Raw genomic sequence first — 19,330 nt, forward strand, 5'->3', positions numbered from 1 at the left:
TTGGCCGATGCAGATGTTTTTTTTCTTGTTATTTATTTGCCCTTTTGTGCCAAGGAAACAAATAAATCTACAAAGATAACTATCTCTTCCTGTTTGCAGCTCAGTATATTTCTCTTCTGATCCAAGATGTGAGATGCAGAGCTGAACAGCTGCTCTCTGCCATCAGTATTTGTGTACAATTTGTGCCAATGCTGGAAAACCAATATCTGACTTTGAACAAAAGTTTTAGCCAGCGCAAAATGAATGTGATAGGTAGAGACAGATAAACACTGGCCACTGATATCGCTGAATGCCATCCTATTGGTCGATGGAGGGATTGTGTCGGATATACTTCATTTGTTTCAATATCCGATCCAGTCATTTTGGTCAATATCAGACAGTATTGGATTAACATCCTGAAATAAGAAACGTCAGGAAAAGGTTAAATGTAGTATGTTCAACTTTCTGTCAGTCAGTTTGCATTTCTAACATTTGTTGTTTAAAGGGAAATCTGAGTTTGTGTTGGAAACAACCCAATCATTTAAAAGTCATTAGGCGTTGTTTAGTCTCCAGAAGGCTTTAGTGCTGGTGTTAGTTGCCACAGATCATGGATTGTGGCCGGGGTTTAGCGACTCAGCTCAGATTACTGCTGTTGGCTTAAGGTGTTAAATCCACTTCTTCATTATTGTTACCCTTTGCCTAAAGCTTCCCAGTCATTGTTTTTTATTTTTCTCTTCGTAAATATTGAGTTTATTACTGATGCTAACCTTTTTTCTCCTTTTAGCTATCTGAATAACAGTGATAACAGTATAGGTAAAGTCCTCTTCCAGTCAGAACTCAGTGTTTCTTCGCGTTCCCACAGTGTGCTGTTTGAATAATGTATGTGCAGAGTTTGACACTAGAAGGATGTTTCACATTCATCTGCTGAAAGTGGAGTTTCTCTGTGCTCACTGAAAATCAGATTTTAAGGGGTGGGGCCTACATGCATGATTTGTGACATCACAAACATTTTGGAAGTCAGTGAATCTGTGTTTGTGCACGTTTGTCATCTATCAAAATGTGCCTAAAGTTGTTGAAATAAGAAAGAATCAGAAATGGAATGGCTTTTATGCATTTAAATGTATAATATGTCATTTCTAGCGTTAGACATTAAAACAATAACAACAGACAAAGTCTGATGATGTTGTGAATAGCATGTGATCATGGATCAACAGTTGTTGTCTTCACCACCATTACCATCATTGCATTGACGTCCCGGAGGGGCTGTGAGCCGAGCTGCTGCTAACGTTAGCTCAGCTTGTTTCTCTGATAACTTAAGATCCAGATGTCCGATGACTAAAATCCTTCATCCGGTTCAAATCTAGAGTTAAAAAGCACCAAGATCTAAACAGTGGATGGTAACAATGTGGCTTCAGACTGGATCAACAGTCAATGTATGACAGCTTCTGGCAGACAACCACAACGCTGACGCAGGCACAAAGGGGATATGACGCCATCGACAGGCGACCGGTGAAACGCAGCGTTACCTGAATACAATGACAGATTTTGTTTGAACATTGTTGGAAACATTTGGGATAATGGAAATGCTAAATGGACCTGTACTTGTATAGCGCGTTTCTAGTCTTTTGACCACTGAAAGTGCTTTTACACTACATGCAACATTCACCCTTTCACACACATTCACTCATTCACTCAGCTCATCGAACAGAAACTAACGCATTCATACACATTCACAGCAGCAATTTGGGGTTCAGTATCTTGCTCAAGGACTCATGTGGCGGGAGTAACCGGGGATCGGACTTTCTGATTAGTTGACAACCCGCTCTGCCTCTGAGCCACAGCCGCCCTGAATCAGAATCAGAATCAGAATCAGAAATACTGATTGAAAATCCCAGGGGGAAATTACTTAACTTACTGAAGTTACTAACTGAACACCGCTCAACTACATATAGGTCATCCTATATGTGGTGTTCACTAAATCTGCTAAAACTGTCTATAAACACTGCAGCTATGTAGCTGTAGTGTTTAGCAGAAATGATATATATTATATATTTAATATCCTTATTGGGTTTTCTTGTAGCCTTCTTGTAGGTCTTTTAACATTTGCGTGTTTCAGTGCTACTTATCTATCAGGTCCACACTGCTCTTGGGCTTTCTTGGGGAATGGTGTTGCTCAGTTGTCATGGAGATTGTTTAGTTCATGTTACCTCAATCATGGAATTCTGTCTAATCTTCTTAACTCGATGTAAAGTGAAAGTTTTAGAAATATCAAGAAAGTGGACTTTGTGATGAGGCTTTTTCTGGTCTGTTTCCAAGGTCAAGAATGAACCTTTGAGCCCAATTTAGATATGTTTGACAGTTGCATGAAGGACGTTGTTGTTTATTGTTTTGTGAGAGAGGATTGTCATCCAGACTGACTTTCCTTCTCTCTGCAGATATTGTACAAAACAAAACTGGTGCGGAAGGAAGGCTCGGCCAGGAAGGTCTGGACACAGCAGTCCTTGGATATGGGGCAGTTGTGAATGACGAGTGGACACGGCAATAGACGACAAATAAATATAACGATGGGTTGTTTCATTTCAAATATTAAAAGATTTTTGGTTGACTGATTGTGTGGATGAAACACCAGATTATGTTTAAAAAAAGTATTTTTCAAGGAGTATATGAAATACAAGCATATTCCGAAACCTGCAAACATAATGCATTTTCCAAACATGACATGTTCATTAATAAATGATGGTCCCATTTATTGTAAAATAGACGATAAAGCAGGGTATGCTTTAGGGCGTGGCTACCTTATGATTGACAAGTCACTCTCAGTGAATCCGTCCAGAGTACCACACTTTACTAATATGAAAGAGATATATATAGTTAGCAAATGTAACTGCAAGCAGAAAATTGGAGGGTCAAGCAGGAGTATAATGCTCACAGGTCCAATGAGGACTTGTCTACTTGCATATAAATTATGATCCAGATCAGAGAGAGCATTGCAGAGATGCGGCCCACTTCCTGTTTTCGTCTTCACAGCCAGCTCTGTCACAGCCAGGCAATCTGCAATAAATGATGTGTGTTCCTGACAGAGCTTGAGGAATGTTGAACTATCCACTCACTGCTTAAAGGAACTGATATGTCCATTCAGCTGTCTTGCATTGTGGCTCATTTTATATATGTGGGGTGTCCTGGACTCACAAGCCAGTCTCTAAACCACTGGTACTCAAACTATGGTACGTGTACCACTAGTGGTACATGAGCTGCCTCTAAGAATCTCTGAAATATAAAAAAAATGAAACTATTTTTTTTAGATAATGTTAAAAAGGTATCCAAAATCTTCCTTAAGCAAAAGTACAAACGTATTAGCATCAAACTCTACTTAGTGCCAAAAGTAAAAGTGTGGAATCTCTTGTTTCAGAATTATATATATTATATAACTGGATTATAATTCTTGCTGCGTTAATGTGTTCATCACTTTAATGTTGCAGCTGATTACTTTATACTGCTGGGTAGCTTAATTTATAATAATGCATCATAATTTATTAGTTTTATATTTTGTATTAATAATCATTTGCAAATGAACTAAAATGATCAAATGCATGTAGTGCAGTAAAAAGTCCAATCTGTATTTGTATTGTATCTGTATCGGCCTTGAAAAATACGTATTGGTATGTTGCTTGTAAACACTGTTGTACTATGTAACGTTGCTCGGGACATCCATTTTGAGCTTCAAATGACTAATTACAACTTAACTGATAAGAAAATGAACACTTGAACATACATCAGTGTAATAAGAACTACCTAAAATGACAGATAGATACCATCTTTGGGGAAAAATGTATTTATTACTTTGATTTTTTTGTTTGTTCCAGTTAACATGGAGGCAGTGGGCTTTATGAAGTGTACTGCAACCAGCCACCAGGGGGCGATCAAGATGTTCTGTTTTCACTTTAAAAGAACTGTCATGTCGGCCATCTTCATATATGTCGATCGACATTTCCTATACCTTAGGAAATCATGGAAAATATTAAATATTTCATCACTGTTTGATAAATATGACGTCTGTGACTCAGAGGCAGAGCGGGTCGTCCTCTAATCGGAAGGTTGTCGGTTCAATCCCCGGCTCCTCCTGCCACATGTCGAAATATCCTTGAGCAAGATACTGAACTCCGAATTGCTGTGAATGAGTTAGTTTCTGTTTGATGGACTTTGCCATCACTGAGTGAATGTGTGTGAAAGGGTGAATGTGGCTGTAGTGTAAAAGCGCTTTGAGTGGTCGGAAGACTAGAAAGGCGCCAAGTACAGGTCCATTTACTAGTCCTGTAGCGACGTGTCGACGTCCAATTTTTGCGTCAACGCTTCGCCACAGCTCTATGCACGCACGCACGCACGCACGCACACACACACACACGCACGCACACGTGGGAGACCAAAACATTGCAGAATGGAGGACGAAACAGCAACCTCCTCACAGAATTCCCAATAAAAGCCCCAATAAAAGAAAAAGTCCTAAAAAAAACAGCTCGCCCTGAATCGTGGAAGGTTTGGGAATACTTCAAATTTAGTTCCAAACGTAAAGGTGTGGTTATTGGCGCTCTTTGCTGTGGTGCTGGTGTGGTATACCAACTCCATTGGGCAATGTGGGAGCATCTGTGGCGGAGGCACCCCGTTGTCGCTCGTGGAGGAGACGGTGGCGGGTGGGTGCTGCCGTTGGCTGGGTTGGTTTCATGTTTGTGTGGTGTGTTGTGTGTTGTGTGGCTCGGGCTCTGCACACTTCGGTGGTGCTGACCGGCTGTCTTGGCTCTCCGTGCGGTTTGTTCGTGCTGGGTTGGTGGCTAATGTTAACGTTGGCTAGCTACTGGCGCCCAGACAGCTGTGTTTAGCTAACGTTAGTTATCATCTAATGTTGGCTTGAATGGTAGCTGGCTTACGGCTGCAGAACACAGCTATCTATAGTAGCTAACGTTGGCTGGCGTGGACCTTGGCTGCTGGCCGGTGTGTCGGTTTAACTGGAGTTGAGTTAACTGGTGATACTGAGGCAGATGTGTGTAGGCGTGGCTTTTTAGGACCCCTTATTGCCGAACCAGGAAATAAAGATTATGACTACTTCTATGACATTGAGTTGTTGGTGACTTTTAAAACACTGCAATAGAAACTCTTTACTGGAACAATAATGTTGGTGTCTGCTCCTCACTACGGAACTATTATTCACTGTCATGGAGACATTAACAGCTATAACGTTACATCGAAGAAAGACTCCTTTGGATATCGTATATTGTAATCATACAATGGCTTTACAATACATCTTAGAAACACTAACTATTTTAAATAATTTAAACACACCAAAATGTAATTGTTTGTAAAGGCAACCACACACTTGCACTATTGTAAAACATTAACAGAGTACGCTAGAGTTTGGATTAACCTGTGATATTATCCTGAGTGAGACTGGTTGAGATGATGAGCTCAATGCTCGTAGTTTCTCTTGTGAAAAAAAAAAAAACCTTCACAAAAAACGTCTCTATAATGAATATTTATGTATTCCTCAGGAACCAGCAGGTTCTCAAATCTGTAAGAGTATAAAGTGAGGACTATAGGGAATGGCAATGTATGTGACATAACACTGATAACGTCAATAAAACGTCCAAAATCCTCATGTTACCGGTCTAGTGTCATAGTTGTTTTTAATGTGTGCAATTACATCCAGCCTATAAATGAATCAGTCCGAGTTTACGCTCCAAGCAGTGTGGAGAACTTTGTAGCTGTGGCAGAGTGCACATTCATGCTACACTATTTACCGTCCATCGAGTTTAATATTAAAATCTAGACGTTTTGCTCACTCATCCCAATTCAGTTTAGTCTACATGTGCTGCAGGTCACAACTCTGGATTTGAAAATAAAGTCATAATTATAAAATTGGTAAATACTGCACAATAAGACCTAAATGCATGTAAAACTGATTAAACGGAGTTATCGTTTGAGCAATAGCTTCACACACCACCAAAATCAAATCCTTAGGCTACTTAAGCAACATACCAGCTCTGGTGTAGAAAACAAATGTACCCACATGTGATCATGGTGGACAAACTCAAGTTCAATATACAATGCAAGTCTTACATAGCAGCTAAATTGACCAATTTGTGACTGAAGGAAAGAAATGATTTGTAAGTAAGAGTTTGCTGACATGTACAGAATATCATTGTGATTAGTGAAATAAAAGTCTGTAGACTTTAAAAGGAAATAAGATCAATGAAAACAGCTGTTGTATCACAAGTTCATCTGGTCATATCATGCTTTGCCACAGCTAACTTCAAGATGGGTTTACATATTTACAGTCTTTATGAAAGTATAAACTGTTCTGAAAAGATTTTGACGTCAGTATAATATCAATGTATGGACAACAAAAACATTTTGTAAAGGATTTATTGGCATGACATGTACCTTATGTTAATGATTTGATTTTGGCCGGTCTAAATGCAAGTTAGAAATTAAGATAAGATAAGATATAAGATATTCCTTTATTTGTTCCACAATGGGGAAATTCCAATTCCAAATTACAGACATTATTTCTAAAATATGTTGTAAAGGTTTATGGTTACCATATATAATGACACAATTTAATCACATTTGACATGCTTTCAGGTTTTACTATTGTGCAGCATTTGCAAATGTGACTGTGACAAGATTATCGCTTGATGATCCCTGTCCAAATTTACTTAAAAACCTAAAAAGAATTGACATGTGAATGAAACTCATACAGACTACCACCCCAACCCCCCATACATGCACCTGTGCGTAGTTAACCAAACCTATACCATTCTGTTCTGATCTTAGTTTGTACAGCTGGGCATCCAACTTCTGCCCCTATTGCAAAATAGGTAACAATATCTAATTTGGTTGAAAGACTTTGCTGACATGTATAGAATATAAATAAAAGATAAAGTCTGTAAACCTTATTATGAAACGTGATCAATGGTAGACAGATTGCATCACAAGTTAATCTGCTCATAATGCTTTGTCACAACTCTACTTCAAGATGGTATTAAACATATACTGACTGTTTCAATGTATAATACCACAATTCTATCACATCTTATAATCTCTGTCCCATTTATTCAAAATCCCATGTGAATCGGATTTGTATATCGTAGACCCTCTACTGATTAAAGTTTTAACATTATCCAATTTCTCTTCCTATTGCAAAATGAGATTTGACAGTTGTCTAATTTGGATGAAAGAGTGTGCTGTTATGTGTATAATATCATTGTGATTGGTGAGATAAAAGTGTAGACGCGACATGATCGATGGTAAAATGTTGTAGGCTATCACCAGTTGATCTGGGCGTATCACGCTTTGCCACAGCTGACTACACACTGCGTTAAACATATACTGCATGTTTCCTTACAGACTGTGTGACAGTATAAACTCTTCTCAAATAGACCTGACATCAGATTAATAAGGATTCGTAAAACGACAGCAAGAACATTTTTTGGATTATTTATTGACATTTGCAGTGTTTGGAACAGGCATCGACACAGTCACCTACTGTGTCATTCTCTTCAAGCGTCCGGAGATCGCCGTAGCAAATAAAATTGATTGAAACTCCAGGTACCTCTGTTAATCTTATTAGACATCAGAACTGGGGTGTTACAGTGTTATGGATTTCATTCTGGTTGGTTAAAATTATGAAAAGAAGTCAATTCAGTCAGTATTTCTAGTGTACAGATCTGCATCAATGCTCGGGAATATCACCAGTTAATTCAACCACCAGTTAAACCGACACACCGGCTGCTGGCCGGCTGCGGGCGGGCTGCGCGGGGGGCTGGGGTGATTGGCTGGCGCCACCGGGGTGCGCGGAGCTCGGGCTGCGCGGCGCGCTGCACGGGCATGAGATTGATTGGTGCTTGTTGTTGTCTCCATCGCGAGCGGCAAACGGCTGCCTCCGTTTCAGAGAGAGAGCTGAGACGCGTTGGTTAGCCTAGCACCACCAAAGTGCACAGCTGCTAGATCTAGCTAACGGTAGCAAGAAGACTGCAGTAGCTTTTAACGTTATCTGTCTAACGTTAGCTAACTCACGTTAATCGTCCAGTTAGTCGTTAGATTAGTCGACTAATCGATAAAATAATCGCCCGATAAATCATTTAATAAATAATGGTTTACCTCCAGCCCTACCATTTACCATTACCATTTACCTGAGTCGCACCTGTGACGTGATCTGGAGTGACATTCATTCTACATGGGGGTCTGTACATTGACAGTACATACACAGGAGTCACTGTGGATTTATATTTCCACTACTGTCCACTGAACAAGCTATTTATCAGTTTTGTTCCTGGTATTTTACTTATGGGTTGGGTTATAAAAGTTGTCTGTTTCTCTCTTTTTCATGTACCCAGTTTCTTTTTTCACCCACCCCAGTGAGAACCCTGTTGGAGGAACAAAGAATATATTTTTCTATTTGCTTTTGCCTCTTTCTGAACAGTGTTTAGGCAGGGAGGATCTATTGCAGAGCTGTTGTATTAGTCTGCATTAGCTTAAGCTAGGTGTACCTAATCAACTGGACACTGAGTGCATGTGTGACCTTTCGAGGAATGACTAGGCCTAGCTGCATGAAACAAAGAGCTCACTGACCGCACTATGCTGCACTGGACTGCAAACAGAGGCATAGCCTGTTTTATGTTATGTAGTATGTGCATGTGATGGTGTGACAGTCTGACTTCATGGTGAAACCATGGGGCTGTATTGAGTCCAAGACTTTCAATTAGGAGTCCAATCTTTAGGCCTGATACGGCTGACTATTGTTGGACAAAACCTTGGAATATAAGTATGAGTTTACTAAGTGCAAACCAATTGTGATGTCATTGGCTTGTGGTGCACCGCTTTGAAGCCTTGAGTTTGGCATTGTAGTCGATGCGATGTTGTTTTTTAGCTGTGCAGTGTTGACTCGTCCATAATAGGAAACTCTGTTTGTGGACGCTACAGTATGTGATGATTGCAGCCCAATAAAAATAACAAAGCCGACAATGTTACACAGAATAATATTCCATAATGGTGAATTGACTCCACTGTAATGTAATGCCATGAACTGAACAGTTTGTTGACCGTCTTGTCTTTTCCTCCAGCTTCCCATTAAAGTTGGACACCAGAACACCCACACCAAAGTAAGCACAGAGCACAACAAGGAATGTCTGATCAACATCTCCAAGTACAAGTTCTCCCTCGTCATCAGTGGCCTCACAACCATCCTCAAAAATGTCAACAACATGGTGAGTGTGGTTCTTCCTCCTCTGTGTGAGGAGAGGGCAGTGGGTTATTGGTTGCTGTAATCATCCCTCCTTTCATACTGGTAGTAACCCTAACCCATGATGTCAAAAATATAATATAATCTGAACCCCAAGATAATTCATATTTTTATTTTTCAAGTCGACATTTCTCAACCGATTTTAACGAATTGTCTTTATATTAAAGGCTTTATGATGTACATGAAGTTGAACAATAATAATAATAATAATAAGTTAGAATCTTAACAGTAAGGCTATGATTTTAGGGAGGAGTGTATATCAAAGTCTAATGAAGTGATACTGATGCGGAAGGTAGGACAACACCAAACCCTGATGTTTCCTAATGCGGTGTGCTAATGTGTAAATGCTGAGTGAATGATGTTCTGACTGTGATTGTCTTCCCAGCGGATATTTGGAGAAGCTTCTGAGAAGAACCTCTACCTCTCCCAGCTCATCATTCTTGACACCCTGGAGAAGTGCCTGGCTGGGGTGAGTCTTCCCCTTTGAACACCACGCTGTCTTCATCTGTAGAAAACAAAGTCACCTTTTAAAAAAAACTTTTTTAGAAATTATCTAAAATCCAACTCAGAAATGATTCAGTATCTGTGCTGCTGTGTTTGTGCTCACAGAGAGACAAACCACTGTTAATGTACTTATCCGCCATCAATCACACTCTCCTCATCTCTTGGAGTTTCTCGGTGGATCAGCAGGCCCGGATTACATTTGCAGGCATTTAGTGGGAGCCTACCATCCGATGGGACCTGCTTTCAGCTTCCTGTACAGGTTTTTATCATTAGCGTTCATAGTCAGATGGAAGCCAGGTACCTTTCTGCATTTGTGGCTGATGTGCTTCTGAACTGGAATAGGTTTCTAAATGTTTGGATGCACCAAATACAAGTCCAAGTACTTACATTTGGGTACTTGCTGATGCCGAGTACTGATATGAGTATTTAAAGGGTCAGTGTATTCGATTCAGTGGCCTGAATACATCTCAACCTTCCAAGTCTGTAGGAGAAACTTTTAGGGCCCTTGATTTGTCTGTTCTGGCCTACAAATCTTCAGCGATGTTTTGACCTGGTCCTTTGGGTGCTGACCCATAGCTTCTCCCCAGTTCTAACATGGAGGATCAAATCAGTTAAACAGACGACTGGCTCTTTTCTGACTGTGTCCTCCCTCCTCAGCAATCCAAGGACTGCTTGCGTCTGGATGAGACCATGCTGGTCAAACAGTTGCTGCCGGAGATCTGCCATTTCATCCACACATACCGTGAGGGCCACCAACATGCTGCTGAGCTCCGGGCCTCGGCCTCAGCTGTCCTCTTCTCCCTGAGCTGCAACAACTTCAACGCCGTCTTCAGCCGCATCTCCACCAGGTATTTTGGAGCGAGCCTCCGAACCCCTAGCTGCTGTCTCTTTGGAGCTGTCTGTGAATTTACTGTGTATTGTCCAGTAGAGCTGAAATGATTAGTCAGTGTATTGATTAGCTGACAGAAATTCAACTTCGTAAGCAAAAATGCCAAGAATTCACTGGTTCCAGATTCTGAATCATGACGTTTTTCTTTTGTAGTTGGGTTGAAGCACCACATTTCATATTTAATTAGGGCCCGAGCACTGACTGTAAAACTTCACATCTTTGATAAGAGTCCCGCCCTGAACATGTCTATGCGATAATATTCAGTAATAGTGAGAGTGCCACCTAGTGGCAACAGGAAATATCACGTTTTATACTTTCATGTTCTACTCCTAGCAGGAAGATCAGATCCAGCTGAAATTTACTTATAAAATGCAAAACACATTGTTGATGATATGTGATGAATGTGGTGAGTGGGCGTGTCTCTGGCGTGGCAGAAAATTTTGATGTGACACCACGAAACACGAGTTTGCTGTAACTTGAGTGTACATTGTCCATTTGGCTCCAACTTCACTTGTCTGATAAGAGTCCCGCCCTGAAAACATCTACATGATAATATTCAGATATAGTGAGAGCGCCACCTACTGGACCACCTACCACATAATGAGCAGGGTGATGGTGGAAAATAATCTCACATCCAGATGAAAGCTGAAAAATAATTTCATATTTCATCTCTTGGTGTCTTTGCCTGCATTCAGGGCAGCAGAATCCATGTGTGCTTTTGTGTCTCCCCAGGCTACAGGAGCTGACCGTGTGCTCAGAGGACAATGTGGATGTTCATGACATAGAGCTGATGCAGTACATCAATGTTGACTGCTCCAAGCTGAAGAGACTGCTGCAAGGTTAGCCTCTAATGTTCTTACAGGTTTACATTATCAGGCTCAGAACTCCACAGTTCTTTCAGTTAAATATTGTCACACATTTCTGATCGAACTGTCTTTATTTTCTGAGAGCCTGACAAGTCTAATAGATTGTTACAATGCCTGAGTACCCTAACCTGACTGCGCCAGATAGTTTGTTACGGAGAACCATGTGGAAAGTCATAATTTGAAACAGTTCAGAAAAGGGCAAGCACTTTCAAAAAATACTCTGCAGGTGAATGGATGAATCATCTGTCTGTCAGCATCTATGATGGGTAAACCTCACCCAATCAGATCAATGAACCATATAACGTAGTCAAACTCTTACTGAAGTCAGTCTGGAAAAGAGAGAAAACATCTTTTACATGGAGAAAATCCTCCAGTGCCATTCTTTGTTTTTCTTTCAATGAGGAGTGCTCTCCAGTTCTGAGAAGACTGTTGCTAGCAGCATCTATGCTAACCTCTTTAGCAGCCACTGTAGGCACCAGATATGCTCAGGGGTCCTGCATTTACAGATGCCGTAACACATTATGATTGACTGTACATCAGAAAGTGTATGGATATTGGTATTCCACATGTACATCCCTCAACGGAGATAAGGAAGCAAGATGACTCACAAACACTAGCTACTTAAAATAACCACAAAAAAACGTTGTGTTACGATGCATTATTGCATTACGTCTTAGTATTAGCTAGTGTAACATTAAAAACTTAGCAAAACTAGCATCTGAAAACTGTGCTTGTCTCTATGGTATATGAACTATGTAGCTGCCAGTTGCTCATAGGACGCTGATTGGTCCGAACCACTGTGGTTGGACACAAGCTCATAGCTTGAAGCCTGGGAAGATGGATTCTCGTGTGATCTTGCAAGTCTAGCTGCCTTGCAAGGTTATGGGTACCCAGGCATTGTTTCAATCTATTAGAATAGTTAGACCCTGGTAGAGAACTGTGTCAGTGCTGCTTCAAGAGTTCCTCCTGTTCTGTTAATGTGATAGCCAGAAATGATGAAGAAATTGAGGTAGAGGTTGCGACAGTCTCTGTGATCTATGTGTTCATTTTGCTGTGTTTTCTTGCAGAAACTGTATTGAAGTTTAGAGCTCTCAAGAAGCCGGCCCAGTTAGCAGTCATCAACAGCTTAGAAAAGGTACTTGTACACTGCCCTGTTTCTGTCTCGAACTATAATACTTTGAATGGCTCTCATAAAGTTTTGATTCTAGTGTGCTAGAGTATACTAATGAATATCTGAAATGTCAACAATAAATGAGCAATGGTTAACATTTGGTAGCAGAGAAATGTTTTCCCATTCCAAAGTTAAACTTCTACTCGCGCTCTCTCCACAGGCGTTTTGGAACTGGGTGGAGAATTACCCAGATGAGTTCACCATGCTCTACCAACGACCACAGGCAGATATGGCAGGTATGAACGGATTCATAGCATGCAGTCTTACTGATTTGATTTAACTTGATTACATTTGTATAAGAGCTCTACAGATACAGCCAAAACAAGCCAGTCATCAATAATTATTCACATGTACTTTGAGGTACTAGCTGAAAGAATTCTTTACAGCCTTATTTTTAGACAAAACACAGCTAGTGTAATAGTACATTTTCTGAGCTTCATTTGAAAACAGTGTTTATAGAGAAGTCTGTATGATTTGATTAATCCAGCAAATACCACATAAATTAAGCTCTTTTTTCACGTGATAAAAGTATTGACACCAAGCTTGGGTCCATAGTGCCCCATGTCTTCCTTAGGCATCGTGCACAATTTCAGGCCATAGCCACAAGGTGGCGCTCTTTAAAATGATGAAGTTTATATCTCCACATCGGCACGTGTGATTAAAATGAAACTTGGTACGATGCTTGCCCATGGCTCCCTGAGGCTCACTAATAAAGGTGTCAAATATTCTCCACTAGGTGGCGCTCTGGTGGATAGTTATGAATATGAAATTCACAGGGCACGTGTAGAGTGGTGCCTGAAGCTCACATACCAAAAATTGTGTTTGTTGTGTGTGTAGCGCCCCCTACAGGAATAAAAAAAAAGCATCCCCGGAGCCATGTTTCACCGATACGTATGAAACTCGGTAGGCACGTGTAACGTGCTGAGACGTACAATAAAAGCCTCTTGGACCCATACCCGAAACCCCACAGGAAGTCTGCCATTTTGATTTTGATTTTCACTTTCGGCGAACTTTTTGCGTTGTATTTGAACAAACTCCTAGGGAATTCATCGGATCTGCTTGGTCAGTACAGTCAAAGTATGTTGCTGATTAAAAGTTGTTCTATTTGTGCATGTATGTTGAAGGGCGTGTCCGTGGGGTGCCGCCAAAGTTGGCCATTTTGAATTCCGTGGTCATTTTCTGTTAGTTTTCGTGTTATATTTGAACGAACTCCTCCTAGAGAATTTATCGGATCTACTTCAAAATTGGTCAGTACAGTCAAAAAACATTGCTGATCAAAAGTTGTGCTAGTTGAAGGGCGTGTTCATGGCTTTCCGTCAAAGTTGGCCATTTTGAATTCCGTGCTCATTTTCGGTGAATTTTTTGCCTTGTATTTGAACGAACTCCTCCTAGAGAATTTATTGGATCTGCTTCAAAATTAGTCAGTACAGTCAACATATGTTGTTGATTAAAAGTAGTGCTATTTGTGACTGTACGTTAAAGGGCGTGTCCGTGGCGTTCCCTCAAAGTTGGCCAGGTTGAATCGAATGTCAAACTGTGATGCTATTTCCGGCATTTAAGGGCTTCTGTTTTAACTAACTCCTCCTACAGATTTTATCGGATTGACGTCAAATTCGATCACTGCAATCAAGACACGTTGGTGATCGAAAGTTGATCAAATATTTGCTGTGCGTCAAACGGCGTGTGCGTAGCGTGGCGCTGAATTTCCACGGTTCGCAGTGGAGAGTCTCACTATGAACGCAGAAGTCTTTTGCACGGTGTCTGAAACGCATGGCGACGTAGAGCAGTTTCCCTCGGGTTCCGGTGATGAGGGCTTGGGTGTAGGGTGACGGGGTGTGGCGTGGCTGTGGCAGGGAACTGTCGTGCAGGCCCCGACGTGGGGAGATGAGCTTTAATTCAGAATTATTTCCCCAAATCTAGAGACGTGTACCCGCATGGGCATTTCACTCCACCTCTACTGCTCCCTGTAAGCTTTATTGCATTTTGAATTATGTCAAGCAGCGCAAACTTTCCAGGTAATTTCTTTATTCTATGCTGTCTTGATGTGTAATGTATGTAAGCGAAGCCTGAATAGACAGGGACAGAACAGTAGATGTGAAGGAGTGGTAGGGAGGATGAAAATCATCCCCCCACGCAGCAACATCTACAGATTTTTTTGGATGCTCCTCAAGATGAGTCTTTAAAAGTGAGGTTTCTGTCATTAACTGTGTGTGTTGGTGTGTGTTCAGAAGCTGCAGAGAAGTTGTTCGACCTGGTAGACAGCTTTGCGGAGAGTGCCAAGAGGAAGGCAGCTGTGTGGCCACTGCAGATTATCCTCCTCATCCTCTGTCCAGAAATTACACACACCATCTCCAAAGACACGGTGGAAGACAGCAAGGCCAACAAGGTGGGAGGAACACACACACACACACACACACACACACACACAGACACAGACAGCAGAGACTCCAGCACTCACACGCACTATGTCTTGTTGTGTGTCTGCAGAAACTGTTTTTGGACAGTTTGCGGAAAGCTTTGGCGGGCCAGGGTGGCAGTAAGCAGCTGATGGAGAGCGCTGCCATCGCCTGTGTCAAACTGTGTAAAGCCTCCACCTACATCAATTGGGAGGACCACTCAACCATATTCCTCCTGGTCCAGTCCATCGTCATGGATCTCAAGGTCTGACGGGTTTCTGAAAATGTATCTTTATGTTTTTTTTCATGTGTAACCTGTTGTTACAACTGAAGGTAATAAAGGCTAAGATGTAGTGAAGAAAGATAGATGAGGTCCAGTGTGTAGGATATGTTGACATTTAGCAGTGTAGTTGCTAATTGCAACTCCCTCGCCTCATTCTCCTGTTCTTAGCATTTAGGAGAAACTACAGTAGCCACAAAAAATGCAAAAGGACCTATCTAGAGCCAGTGTTTGGTTTGTCCCGCCTGGGCTACTGTAGAAACATGGTGGGCTGGATAATTAGTAATTATACTTATACCTATGAATTTTTATTTTTTTCTGATTAATGACCAATTATTTGTAACTGTAATTATCTCAATAATTCTGCTGAATGTGTTAATGACCACCGGTTATTTCTCTCTGTGGCATATTGTATGAGTATATCTCAGCAGAAATGTGCTTTTGAATGACTTAAAGTGACATGTGACCCTCGTTGTCCAACCAGGCTCTCCTGTTCAACCCAGCCAAACCCTTCTGGAGAGGGACAGGCAGCCAGAACGCTGACGTGGAGCTCATGATGGACTGCTTTGTCTCCTGTTTCCGCATCAATCCTCACAACAACCAGCACTTTAAGGTGAACTGAAAAGAAGTGATACTCATTAGTTGTTTGTGATGTTTCCCCTGCTTTACTCATGGAGCACAGCATCAGCAGCTCTATCTGGTTCTCATGAGTGTTTCCACTTTGTCCTGAAGGTCTGTTTGGCCGCCTCCTCCCCCTCCACCTTTCACTTTGTCCTGGTCAACTCGTTGCACAGAATAATAACCAATGTAAGTCCGCAGAGCTTCTTCACACGTCAGTGTCTATAGAATAACTGGATGCGTTCACTTGTCATATCTCATGCTGTGTTGTCTACTTTCAGTCCCATCTGGATTGGTGGCCTAAGATTGATGCAGTGTACTGCTACTCCGGAGAGCTTCGCTTTATGTTCTCAGACACCCTCAACCGGGTGATCCAAGGTGTTGGCACCCACGCTCCACTACGCATGACACCGGTGAGCGGATGGCAAATTTTTACATTACTTTTACATTACATAGTCTCTGTAAGTTATATTATGGATTAAAAAAAGTCAAAATTAACTTGAAACAATAATTCAAGTTGATCACAACTAGTTTGTTATTTTTGTAGTTTTGTGCCTCATTTCTATCAGTAATAATAACATTGTATTTACCAAAGTAGTGGTTGAGCTCAAGGAACACCTACAATGAAGTCCAACAGCAAACATGAGGTTACAAACAAACAGTTTGAGATTTAAATGATCTAATCCACTTTAGTTGGACGTCAAACCGAAAGTGAGCTCACCTGAAATGTCATCAATAATCACTCGTTACTATGATAGGTACAGCAGTTTAAAGTTGACCCAGGAAGTCGAAGTGTAATGTGTTCCACTGACAGACTGCAGGGTCCCCACGCATCCTGGAAAACCTGGAAATTTAGAGACTAGTTTTCCAGTCACAGTATACACAACAACAGCAGCAATAAAGAATACAATTAAAGGCAATATATAAGGTAACCGATACAACTAAAAACTTGTAAACAACAGTGAACACATATACTTATACTTTCTATAATAAAGTATAAGTAAGGAAATGCACATAATCATGAAAGTGGGTTTTTAAAAGGGATTTCAAAGATGAATCAAATAAAATTAACTTTAGAATCAGTATCACTTTTATTGTCCAGGTATGCATACACATACAAGGAATTTGACTCCGCTTTCATGTCATTTCAATGTACATACACAGAAATAGGCATACATACAGCAAAAAGAAACAAGCTTGACAAAGTAAACATAAATTGCTATGTACAGATATAATATATATTTATCCGTTGGGAAATTTGTGTAAAGGCATCAGTGCATATACAACACATAGAGAGATATAATGTGGCCATATCGCCCACCCATAGGTCGGTCCCGCCTGGCTGATACCTCTTCCTCTTTGGTCACTTAGATCTGAATCAAGGCAAATACCAGATCATATTGCTGAGAGGAATGCTGACTAAAATAAGATGTTGTAATTATATGTAGTAATAATTTTGCCTCTGTTTCCCTCCCACAGAGTCTGACATTCAAAGGGAAGATGACCACCAGCCTTAAGTTCAAAGAGAAAGCCACAGAACTTGACACTCGAAGTTACAAGTGCCTCCTTCTCGCTCTGGTCAAACTCATCCACGCTGACCCCAAACTCATGTTGCATGTGAGTCTATCTTTCAACAGTGAATGCTTTTCTTGCATGCAGGTTTTTGCACCCATACACTCCAGATGTTTTTGGTTCTACTTATTTCATTTTAACTGTATTTTCTGTGACTGCAGTGAACTTGCTCCTAATTGATTGTGTGCGTGTTGCTTTGTGCTAGAACCCAGTAAAACAAGCTCCAGAGATGCAGAGCAGCACAGCAGAGCTGATCACTGGCCTGGTGCAGCTAGTGCCTCTTAACAACACCACCCAGCTCTCACAAGAAGCCATGGAGGTCAGACACCAACCCACTCCTTTACTGAATGCACAACTGATTTCTATGGCAGAGTACAATTGGTAGAATTATCACTTGAAGAAGCATTGTTGTCTTGTTAACAACTTACTTTTTTTTTTCAAAAATTCACCAATTTTCAATGAATATTACAAAAAGACATTAAGAAAGTATTTGTACTATCGACACATCAAAGGGGAACTCCAGAAATGTAATATAGTGCTTCCATAACGTAAGTGGACTGGATTAAAAATTGGAGCAGCAGAGGTTGAGAAAGCCTGACTTTTTTTTTCTTTAAACACTTCCTGCAGATGTTTCAGTTTAAAAGCCTATCAGGAATGGGAGAAATTTAAACTGCTTTTAATGTGAAACATCTGTGCAGGAAGTTGCAGTTAACACTAAGTTTCATTGAGCTCAACAGTGATTGGTTGTTAAAATAGGACGTGTTCTCAGCAGAGTCGTACTGGTGTCGTTGTACTGAGGCAGTTAGTGCTGTGGATTGTGTACATTATGATGAATTTATCAAGATTACAGGTGGACATGGAGGAAGTTCTTGTATTCACACAAACGGAGAATTCAAACAGAAGCAGACAGGGCTGCAACGAAAAATTATTTTCATTATCAATTTATCTTGCGAACATTTTCTCCATTAATCCATGGCTTGTTTGGTCGATAAAATGTCAGAAAATAGGAAAAAGTGTTGATCAGTGTTTTCCAAAACCCAAGGTGACAACCTCAAATGTCTTGTTTTCTCCACCACCCAAAGATATTCAGCTTACAGTCGTAGAGGACTAAAGAAAGCAGAAAATATTCACATTTGAGAAGCTGAAATCTGAGCTTTGGATATTTCTTCTTAAACAATTACTCAGAACTATTCATTTATTATCAGAATAGTTTTATTTATATATATATATATATATATATATATATATATATATATATATATAAAAAATTTAGTTTTTGTTTTTCTGCTTTTGTATTAACTTTTTTTTGTGTTTTTTTTTACTGTCAAACCTCCACTAAGCACAAACCATTGTTTCTGTCTCCTCCTCCTGGTTCTTTCCCTACCTCCCTGTCTTGTGTCTCTTCTGTGTCCAGGCTCTGTTAGTTCTGCACCAGCCAGAGACCATAGAGCTGTGGAATCCTGATGCCCCAATAGAGACGTTCTGGGACATCAGGTACTCAGCAATCTTCGGACGGAAGCTTTTCAGCATCTTCACATACCTTTGCATTTTTTAACATTTAGTTTTGGTTACATTCAGTTTGAGAGATGCAATATCTGTTAAAAGAAAGGATTTTAGGGTTAAAGCCTGAAACCTAAGTAAACTTGATGGATCCCTCTGTCCTGAGCTGTGCTGTGGGGTCTATAGTAAGTCACTGCAGCTGAACTGAAATCCTTGCAGGTAGTGTGATTCAATGTGTGAAATACGAACTTGGTGTGAGATGG

General features: G+C 40.7%; 2 protein-coding genes across 9 annotated transcripts in view; one reads left to right on the plus strand and one right to left on the minus strand.

The window, feature by feature from the left end:
• LOC127362358 (gap junction delta-2 protein-like) overlaps positions 1-19,330 on the minus strand; it is a 678,509-nt gene that overhangs the window by 118,186 nt on the left and 540,993 nt on the right. The gene's annotated exons all lie outside the window — the stretch shown is intronic.
• nf1a (neurofibromin 1a) overlaps positions 1-19,330 on the plus strand; it is a 101,272-nt gene that overhangs the window by 1,546 nt on the left and 80,396 nt on the right. For all 7 annotated transcript variants that reach the window (XR_007884427.1, XR_007884426.1, XM_051397903.1 and 4 more), the window contains exons 2-15: positions 9,093-9,236; positions 9,657-9,740; positions 10,433-10,623; positions 11,397-11,503; positions 12,598-12,665; positions 12,862-12,937; positions 14,930-15,087; positions 15,189-15,362; positions 15,862-15,990; positions 16,110-16,184; positions 16,277-16,408; positions 17,475-17,612; positions 17,773-17,886; positions 18,982-19,061. Coding sequence is in view for 5 of the 7 variants with exons in the window: in XM_051397903.1 (XP_051253863.1) it covers positions 9,093-9,236; positions 9,657-9,740; positions 10,433-10,623; positions 11,397-11,503; positions 12,598-12,665; positions 12,862-12,937; positions 14,930-15,087; positions 15,189-15,362; positions 15,862-15,990; positions 16,110-16,184; positions 16,277-16,408; positions 17,475-17,612; positions 17,773-17,886; positions 18,982-19,061 (1,670 nt within the window). In the remaining 2 variants the exon portion in view is untranslated. The remainder of the gene's footprint in view (positions 1-9,092; positions 9,237-9,656; positions 9,741-10,432; positions 10,624-11,396; positions 11,504-12,597; positions 12,666-12,861; positions 12,938-14,929; positions 15,088-15,188; positions 15,363-15,861; positions 15,991-16,109; positions 16,185-16,276; positions 16,409-17,474; positions 17,613-17,772; positions 17,887-18,981; positions 19,062-19,330) is intronic.

This window comes from Dicentrarchus labrax, unplaced genomic scaffold (assembly GCF_905237075.1).
Source record: "Dicentrarchus labrax unplaced genomic scaffold, dlabrax2021, whole genome shotgun sequence".
In the NCBI taxonomy this organism is placed as follows: Eukaryota; Metazoa; Chordata; class Actinopteri; family Moronidae; genus Dicentrarchus; species Dicentrarchus labrax.